The 10,158-nt window shown below is 36.8% G+C and overlaps 1 protein-coding gene and 1 long non-coding RNA gene across 8 annotated transcripts in view; one reads left to right on the top strand and one right to left on the bottom strand.

Moving 5' to 3' along the window:
- Nucleotides 1-31: 31 nt before the first annotated feature.
- LOC147648509 (uncharacterized) lies at nucleotides 32-9,823 on the top strand. Its single transcript, XR_015280141.1, has 2 exons — nucleotides 32-360; nucleotides 8,263-9,823. It is a non-coding gene; the product is annotated as an uncharacterized LOC147648509 (long non-coding RNA).
- ELOVL7 (ELOVL fatty acid elongase 7) overlaps nucleotides 2,976-10,158 on the bottom strand; it is a 54,601-nt gene continuing 47,418 nt past the window's right edge. For all 7 annotated transcript variants that reach the window (XM_086867120.1, XM_023944673.2, XM_086867115.1 and 4 more), the window contains 4 exons: nucleotides 10,067-10,123; nucleotides 8,318-8,423; nucleotides 5,365-5,501; nucleotides 2,976-4,110 (listed from right to left, as the gene is read on the bottom strand). In XM_086867120.1, the coding sequence (XP_086723246.1) occupies nucleotides 3,907-4,110; nucleotides 5,365-5,501; nucleotides 8,318-8,423; nucleotides 10,067-10,123 (504 nt within the window). In that variant the 3' untranslated portion in view covers nucleotides 2,976-3,906. The remainder of the gene's footprint in view (nucleotides 4,111-5,364; nucleotides 5,502-8,317; nucleotides 8,424-10,066; nucleotides 10,124-10,158) is intronic.

Below are 10,158 nucleotides of genomic sequence, written 5' to 3'. Positions count from 1 at the left end.
GGGGTGGGGCGGGGCGGCCGCGCTGGGGCGCGGGCCGGGAGCCGAGCGCGAGGGGGCGCTGTGGGGGGCGCTGCCGCGGGCGGTGCCGCAGGCCGCGGCCTCAGCCTGGGCAAGGGCCGTGGGGTGTGCCGGCCGCATACAGCCAGGGGGCGCCGCGCAGTACGACAAGAGACGGCGGGCAGGAACTGATGAAATGGAAGTTCACCATGAGCACGAGGAGGAATTTCTTTGCTGTGTGGTTACTGTGCGCACTGGAACAGATTTCTCAGAGACGTTCTGGCGCCTCCCTCAGGGAGATATTCCAGAACCATCTGGACTCAGTCCTGTGCTGTGTGCTGTGAGGTGGCCCTGCTTGAGCAGGTAGGTTGGACCAGGTGATCTGCTGTAGTCCCCTCCAACCTGGTCCGTTTGGCGAGTCTTTGTGTGGCAACAAGTTAAACCATGTCAGGGAAGCACTGGCTGGTGATCTGCTGCCCTGATAGAGAACACAGCCTTGGCATTAATTAAACATACAAAACAAAAAATCAAAGTAAAAAAATCCCTCCAAACCCTCAGTTTTCAATGTTTTTAAATTGTTTCAATCAAATCTTTAGTTAAAGAATTTTGTTTGGAATTCAGGCAGTGTGTGGGATGATAATTACTTGCAATTACATTTGATATTATTCCTACAGAAGACAGGAGTTGATGCTGATGCCACAAAACTAATTTGAGTTGTTGTACATTAGCTTTTTTTATGAGCATTTTAAAGAAAGGGTGATTTAGAACGTTAATAGGAAACCTCCATTCTAAGGCAGGAGATTTTGATACCAGGACACCTATCCTGTATAGGTAGGGATGAAGCAAACTCCTGTGATACATATTACAGATGACCTCAATATTTAGGACTCTCACAGGAGAGGAGTGGCTGGTAACACCATTGTTTCTTCTCCACCAGGTCTAAGGAAAACAAAGTTTTAGCCACATTCCCCTCACTGTCAGTCAACATTCACCATAACATGGATGACTTAGCTGACTGTTGCACTCCTTTCTAGCCTAACTCAAAAATATACACTTAAGTAGTGAGATGCACAGTTTTTAAGTTCAGATAAAGATTGTGTGATTCTCATGTTGTGTGTAGGAAGAGAGGATTTGTTTTGAGCTGATGTAATTGGCACAGTTACACTACATGCATCCTCTTACACTGCATCCATACAACTCAGTGTGAAACACTCCATTCTCTTTCTCCAAATGCTATGTAATTCACAGAAGACTAAACCACTGTGCAAGATATTATGCAGCAAGAATCTGACACAGCACTAGCCCACAGAATGATTAGTATCTCCAGTTTCTACTCCTGCTTATTAGTTCTTCATCTCAAACAACTGACTCTGGAAGCCTTTGGCTAGTGTACAACTGCTGGAATTGGAAGTTTTCCTGGCTCCTTTCTGTTCAGCACCTGTCCACATGCAGCACTCCTTAGTTTTGACTGGGCATAGTCTCAGCTCCTATTTAAGCCCAAGTGAGTTTGAAAAATCAGTTGCAGATCTAGCTCCCAAACCAACAAACAAGTACCTGTTCCTTCACACCCAGCTGCAGGATGCATTGCTCCATCCAGATTTATGGGGCAGGGAAGGAGGTATGATTGCAAAATCAGAGACCAGAACTAGGACTTCCTCTACCAGCACATAAATAATCTGCAAGGCTACAGAGTAATTTCTGCTTCCTTGAACAAGAAGAAGCAGGGGGTACTATTATCCAGTTTTCTCTACAGATAAGCTATTACTGCCTTTCCCTCATAAGGTCTGCATTTCCCAAACGCATTTGAATGTGCAGGCTCAAGAAAGCCTAAAAGAACCAAATTGTCCCACTTCCTTCATCAGCACTTACATAATAAATAATTTATATATAAATATAATACACATCAAAAAAAAAAAAAAACCAAAAAAAACCAAACCAACCTTATAAAACTGGCAAATTCTTTCCTGCTATTTGAAAAAACAGCAATAAGAAAAGCCTCCCCTAACACTGGAGGCCAATGATATATATAAAGAGGCCAGAGCTGGCTGGACTTGAGACTTTGAGTCAATGATGGACTGCCTTTCCCACCAAAAAGAGGTGTGGTCCCTGATCAGCATTGCAGCTGTTTAGCGTCTTGTGATAAAACACCTCTCCACATGAACTGCCAGGGAGCTGAGAACTGAACACTGATGATTCTAGGATCAAGCATCTAAAATTCAGGGTTGCAATTTAAATCTCAGGTCATCCCAATACTTTTTGAGATGTACTGTCAAACTGCCATGAGAGCTGACAGCTACAGAAATTAAATAGTGAATAGATAAAACATAAACTATTTTTTATTTGCTTTAAAAAACAATGTAATCTCGAAAGAAAACATTTGCAACTCATGTCCAACCTAATGTACATTCCTTTAGCATTTAAAATGCACCATAAATGTCAGTAAAATAAAAGTCTGCAGGTAACAATGCTTACTGTCTTGGAATTGTGTAACTGGGAGGCTATTAAAATCTGCCTCAAAGTTTTGAGTATTTGAAAATCCCATAGATCAGATCAAGTAAAAAGCAAATACTGCAATTTTCCTTTTTTTTTGGTGTTTTAGAAAACAGTACCTTTGATGGTAACATTAATCTAAACACATTTAATTCCGCATTCAGCATTTAATTGCTGCATGTAGCAATTCCTTAAAAAACTCATGCGGTACAAATGCAACTTAAAAATAGCAAGTTCCTTTGATTTCTATGTCACGCATATGTGACTCCAACAATCTGCCTAATCTTGGAAAACAACATACTGGGTAATTCTACCCAGAGTGGAGCCATACCCAGTCACCACTGCCTGCCTCATTTTCAGAAAATCAGCGAATGTCACAAATTTTTTTGCCTGGTTCCAGACAAGACAGCTGGAGTAACTTTAATCTGGAGCTGATAAAAACAAGCCATTATAAAAACAACAACAAAAAAAACCAAGATGACACAAACTCTTTCTAGACATGTATTTCAATAGATAATGGACATAGAAGAAAGTAGAGCACAGTACAATCATGGTAGGCAACACTTAAGCTTAAATCACTAAATCAAAATTTTTTTACATTTTATTTGAGCACTAAGATTTTGGCTTTGAATTAAAAGATTCCATAATCCTCTTAGCCCCACTTCACAAACAGTACAGGCTACCAATATAAAGTATATCCATAGACACATTGAATAATAAGTGTACTTGGCTACTACAGTGAACAAATCAGTAAGATGTTTTGATCACTATGCTACAAGACAATTCAGATAATCCCCATATTAGTAGCTTTCCAACATTTACGATAATGTTCAACTGAGTACAGCATGAAATGAATTCAGTTCTCCTAGTAAAAGACAGTATATCCAATAATCTGTGATCTTAAAATGAAATATTATGTCTTGACAGATTAACTTACAATCCTTCCTTTAAAGTAATATAAACAGATGTAATAATGTTTATGCATTAACTATATTAATATGCCTTAGATTCTAAAAACAGTACTTACTGATGAATCATTCTTATAATAAAATGCAGCTGACAGTCTTAGCAACTTACAACATTTAAAGTGAAGTAACTTTTATCCCCCTCAAAGTGTGTTCAAAGTACTCAGTACTTGTCATACACATTTTAGTTTTTCCAATTATCTTTATTTTTGTGCATTTTTCAGATAGAGATCATCTATCTTTTTTTTTTTTTTAATCAGAGATCCACAGTTCTTCCCCTCTCCCATGTTAAGAATCCCAAATAACTTACGGTAAAAATACAAATTCTGTTTTGGAAGAAAACATACAAAATATACACCATGTAGTGTGCGCACCTAAACATCTTGATTGTCAAGTAGTGCAAGTTTCCCCTTTGACATATACACTTCTTTGGTTTTAGAGACAAGAATTTGTTTCACTCATCTTTGCTGATGCCATTTCTTGCCATTTTTGGCAGTCTTTGTCCCTTCGTGTAAGCGTGGTACCAGAAGTGGAGAAACAAGACTAAAAACATAGAGCCATAAAGCCAAATAATAAACATGAAAATTGGATACTGGTACGGACAATCATCCATGATGTAGATTTGTCCTATATGGACTGTAATCATAATAAACTGGACCTGGAGGAAAAAGGTGAAGAAAATAAGTACTTTTAAAATAAATTACAACCTTAGTACAGAAGTTGAAAAATTTCAGCATAGCTTGTTTGCTGGAAAGCAGATACTAGGGGTAGAGTGGGGGGAAAGCAAGGAACAAGTGACAACAGTACAACTTCTTAATGTGGCACAGATGCACCTTTATAGCCCATCTCCCCAAAATATTTCTACACTGAAAAACAGGTCTATGTAATAAAGGAAGAGAAGTTCAGGGACAAACTAAGAAGCTCATGGTAGGAGAATAGGATTCTACCCTGGCTAGTTCAGATAAAAAGGATGGAGGCATATAGTGTCCGTCCTGTGAAAAATGGGAGGTTTCTTTAGAAAAATTAGGGAAAAAAAAAAAAAAAGCAAGCAACCATTATAGGGTTAGGGAACAGGAATTCCCACCTTTCCTGCATACTAGCATGTGACAAAAAGACACTCTGCATGAAGTCCAAGTTAATCGTGCACTGGTAATGCCTCCAGGTCGAAAAGACCAAGTTATAAATATTCAGGCTATGTTGTTTGGAGCTGCATGTGGTTACATGAACTATTCTACTAAAACCCTGGTGGAAGCCAGACAGGGAGCTCCTTTACCTCCTCAGCACCTTTGCTCATTCTAAGCCAACTGTTTAGCCAGAAACTGAATTTTGAAAACCCATCTATTAAATGAGGTGGGCATGAAAAAGCACTCGGAAGAGCAACCTTTTGAAAGAGACCTAAAGCTGATAAAAGACTTAATATACTGTAAAAGTGGGTTTTAATGTTCTGGGTTGAAGAGAGGTACAATTTCTAAACACAAACATTTTCTATGAAAGAAGATCAAGTTCTAAATAAATAGTTTTTCCCCTTTCCTTGCTACATTTTACATCTTGTTACATAATTCTGTACATTAGTTAACTATTCTGTACATTAGTTGTATTTTCTTGGTGTACATTTAGATATTAATAATTTTTATTTATATATAAATATAAAATATATTTACCAAGTACTGCATAACTGAAAAGCTTATTTGTCTAAATCTGTGATTACAGTGAATGCTGAAGTCAGCAGATTTAATTATATTACTGTGGAGAGTTCACACCTTTTCTTATCCTCAATTAAAACATTAGTAAAGCTTATACCTACTGTAAGCTCCACACATGAGCATAACCAAAAGAACAAATTTATTGCATTAAATCTGTGTCAGCTACAATCAGGTTTTTGAGAGGTGCATATGTTAAAACAGCTACTCACAAGTTGTATAGTTGTCATGTACTTTTTCCACCACAAATATTTATGATAGGCTGGTCCCAGAGAACAGATTCCATAGTAAGTGTACATGACAACATGCACAATACAGTTCAGCAAAGCATGAAATGTTCCTAAACCACCTGTAGAAAAACAAAACATAGTAGTAGTATTACAGAAGGTATTTAAAAAGCCACTGAGATCCTAGCAGATTGTTTTGAGCCAGGATATCTAAAACATGTACCACAAACCCTAGACTTTAAATAACCCTCAAGATATTTTTCCTGAATTGGGTTGATACCAATTCTGACAGATCACATCAGTTTCTTGTCTCAGAAGAAGTTTATCTAAGCATTCCCAAAACAGCAGTAAAACAGAGCTGATCTAATTACCTGCAAAAACATTTCTTTGGGTTCAATTTTTATTATTTTTTTTATTAAAACATAAATTTGATAGAGACACAGAAAACCTAGTAGAAAGCATTCCCCCTGGTTTTTGCCTTCTTTCTGGACATCATGATGAACTTCAAAAAGTTGTAGAAGATAAGTAATAATTCTCTTCTCAATACAGATTTCCAGATTCCCAGGGAAGGAAATACCATTTCAGACAGTAAGTTTTTGTAATCATGAACAAGGGTCTCATAAATCCATTGTCAATCTCAAAACATACTTACACTGAAAGGGAAACTTAAGTAGGGCCCATTTGGGGATAAATTTATGACTGAAACTGGTAACACATGAGTATTTCACAGAACAAGTAAGGAAACACTTCCTTTTCTGTTGGATTAACCATGGAGCTACATGATCCTTCTCAAAGTAGCTTTATTTTAATGAACAGAAGAAATTAGATGTAAAAGTGATCCAAGAAGCAGCAGAGAGCAAAGTATTTTTAAAAGAAACATGGATATGAAAACAATGATCATCAAAAAGAAAATGAGATGACATAAAAGGAGACATTTAGTGAGAAAAAGAGTGTAATTTTCCCATTTAGAATCATTCCAATCAAAAATAAAATCTATTTTGTGTTTTTAGTAGCTCAAACTAATCTTACAGCTTGAGAAGGCATAACTCATCCAGCTGTGATTGCAAACTTTCTTTGAAACTTAGCTATTGTATTTTTAAAAATAATTTGAATGTTCTTACAGTTCAAATATACATACTTTTTTTGGCTTGTGCAGTGAATATTCAGAAGAAAAAACAAATAGCTAAAGCAGATAAAAAAGGAACCTACACAACGGTACAAAAATATGCTTCAAAAAGCAACACTATAATAAGCATCATTTTATAATTCTCTATTTATATCAGATGAGAGAAAAAACAGCATCTCCATCCTGTTTGGTTGTTGGGTTTTTTACAAACAGTTTGAAAATGTGATGCTGATTTGAAAACAGATGTTGCTGTTTAGAAGGACAAGCACTGATGAAACTGAATACAAGGTAAACATCAGCAGGACTGAAATTCTTGGAAAAAAATTAAACTTATCAAACAGCAGTATTTGGAAAGATAAGTGTGAAGATAAGCAATAGAGTTTTTGGAATAAACATGGCTCTGCATAAATATGAGGGACTATTACTACCACAGGACAGAACAATTCTTGCACACTTTGCTGAAAGCATTTGTCTAATTATCACATGGGAAATTAGAATCTGATGCAAAATCAGAAGCCTGTAGCTGGTAAACTGATCCAACGCCCAGATAAAATGGAGAAAGTTAATCACCTATAAGTGGAAAATTTTCAAGGTTGAAGAGGAGGGACTGCTATTTGCTGCAGGTTTCCCATTGCAGACCTATAAACACACTAGGGTCTATGCTGAGACAACCATTCACAGTTTTATTATGAACGTAACAGCAGTCACTCAGCAAGATTTGAGAAATACATGATCAATCCATCACTTTCCTAATAACAGAAACTCCACAAATACAACAGAAGTAGATCCATTTATGCAAAAGGAAAAGCTGCACACTGGAAAGGTTCAAAAGATCTACAAATTTTCTGGAGTGCTTTCTAGACCAGTCCAGAAAAAAACAGACATAAAATAGACATTTAAGAGATTAGACTGAAAAGCAGTGGAATAACTGCTTCATCAGTTCATCACCAATTTTCCAGGACAAAAAAAGAAAAAACACAAAACATGTTCTCAGGTAAACACGTATGAAACCCCACTATTTCTCAGCAGAAACTCCTAAAAAATCCTAAGTTGTCCCAGAAATTGATTAATAAATGACTATGCATTTTTCCATTTAGTGCTTTTCAGACTATTCTCATGGCTATTAGTGGCACACACTGATAATCTGGCATAGGAAAATGCATGCAAAGACACACCAAGCAGGAAAGGAGAAAGTGAAAGTAAGCGGATAGTGGTCAAAGAATTTAAATTAAAAAAAAAATTCAAATGTTACTGTAATAAAGAAAGGTCCAGGAAAATATTTTTCTAGTTTTGTGAAAGCTGAAGTATCAGGTGTAAATAAATCCCGCACACGCTACCTAAAGCCAGCAAAAGTAACTGCAACAAAGACCAAATAATTTCTCAAACAGGAAAAAAAAAAGGAATGCAGTCCTCTACTCCAGCTTAGTTCTTACATTGTCAGGGGAAAAATGGTTATAAAGTAATTTTAACAGAATTATTTGCTTCATGTATCTCCCCTAGGACTTAAATTTTTTCAATGACTTCTTTTTCATCTAATAATGTTTTTTGCTTGTACCCAACTCTCTTCTCTGAACCTCTTCCCCTCCATAAGAAATCAGCACTGAACAAAATGCCATCAAATAGGAAAAATGAGCAATCCCCACCTATTTAAATAATTATGGTGATCTCAGTTCCATAAAATAACTGCAGAAGTCTAAATTTAAAAACACTGATGTTTCCAAGGTGTTTAATTCTCTTTTTATTTTTATCTACCATAGGTAACTTTCACTACCAGAAGATATGCTCAACTTAAACGCCATTCTCTCTCCATACCTGCAGCAAATTTGACTCCAAACCACCAGGTCCACGGCATGATGGAATGATGAAAGACATGCAGGAATGTAACTTGGTTGTTTTTCTTACGCAACACAAAAAATATCTGAAAGAGATTTTTAATGAACAGAATGTTACAGAAAATAATCAAACCAAACATATTTAAAGAAAAATGTACACATCAGTGCTATTTGCTCACTACTATACATTTTAAAGTTCTTCACAGTTACCATGTTGGGAGAAGAAAAACTAAGTGACTGTCTGGCTATGCAAATTAGTTTTCTAAAAACCTTAAAGCCAATAAGCAAAATCCACCTGTGAAATCTCAAAAGCCAAGGCAAGCTTTGAAACCAAATGTCAAAGGTTAAGCCATCACCTACATGTGCACCAAACCATGTAAGATGGAATTGCTTGGATTGAGAAGTCTCTACAAGGATCAGATTTTAAGTCCCCTGAGCTATTAATGAAAGGTCATTTGAGAACATTAACAGGACTAGCAGTAGAAAATACTATGTTAGAGAAATAACACTTTATTATCAATTTTAACTTAGCTACCATTGGAAAACATCAAAATTATACAGAATATAGGTTGGTACTCTTAATTGATATTGACAGGCCTCATTTTAAAGGGCAGGCATCAAGGGAAATGTTAAGGGAAGACAGCAAAAAATCTGTAAGGAGAAGTCAGGTCATGGAACGGGTAGTATCAGATGGCAAGCAAACAAACGCAGAAGAAAAGAAGCCTGGTGTACCAGAGAAAACATTTTGAATCAGCTGATTTAAATATAGCTAAGAAACTACTTTTGCAATAAAACAAGAGCTATAACTCACTATAACCTGTGAGGAATAAAGGCAGATAGAGCAATATATTCGTCAGGATTTTCCAGTTTTAGCATTCCTGACACTTCCATTACCATTCCATTTGGTTTAGTCAATAAGATCTTCCAGTGTTGAGTCATGAACATTTGCAGATGTAAAGTCAGATGGCCAGCTTTTGCTCTAGAGGATGCAGAACATCCTCACTGCTCATGAGTCAACTCCTGAACCACCACTCTTGTGCCCCAAACAATAGCGCAAATAGAACTGCAACTAATTCCAACATTGAGAAGCTGGTTTGAAAATATCTCAGTCCTATCTGGTACCAGTGTTGGAAAGATGGCTGCTGGTGATGAGCAAGGTCTGCATTCTGCTTCCATGCATTGCTACTCAGACTTTGTTTGAAACAGGCTAGAGAGCCAGACTGACATCAAACATCTCTTTTGTCACGACACTCAAGACCATCTCAGGGATTTAAAGCAAGTAGGTATGGCAATTTTGTCCTGCATTCAGACATCCTGCTGATGATATGTATGGGGAAGATAAAATCTGAAAATTATGTGAAAAAAAAATTCAGCATGATCAACTGTTTTTTATCTGCAGTGTTGAGACAAGTACTGCCATAGCATACGAGATTAGTGTACTCAGTTGTTAAACAGACAAGTTATAAAGACTTCCTAAAAATTTAAAGGTGTGTTCCCTCATTAACATTTTTCCTGATAATGAAGGAAGAACAGTGTAAAAAGACAGTACAAAGTGTGCAAAGTGTAAAAAGACAAAGATATAATAGGGATAAACATTGTGATCATATTCTAATAATTGAAGACTGGAGGACTAAATAAAAAGCCACTTATATCCTGAGCCCTGAACAGCACCAGTTCTGCTCTGAAAAGGAAAAAGAACAACTTCTTTTATTAGGCTACAAATACTTACAGTGTCTAATAATTCAATGAACTTGGAAAAGAAATAAAGCCAACAAGTCCGCACCATCTGCAAGAGTAAAAATCAAACTGTCAAATCATGAA

The sequence above is a fragment of the Cyanistes caeruleus genome, chromosome Z (genome assembly GCF_971803275.1).
Source record: "Cyanistes caeruleus chromosome Z, bCyaCae1.hap1.1, whole genome shotgun sequence".
Taxonomy (NCBI): Eukaryota; Metazoa; Chordata; class Aves; order Passeriformes; family Paridae; genus Cyanistes; species Cyanistes caeruleus.
The sequence above is the reverse complement of the archived record's forward strand: the minus strand, read 5'-3'. Positions and strand labels throughout refer to the sequence as shown.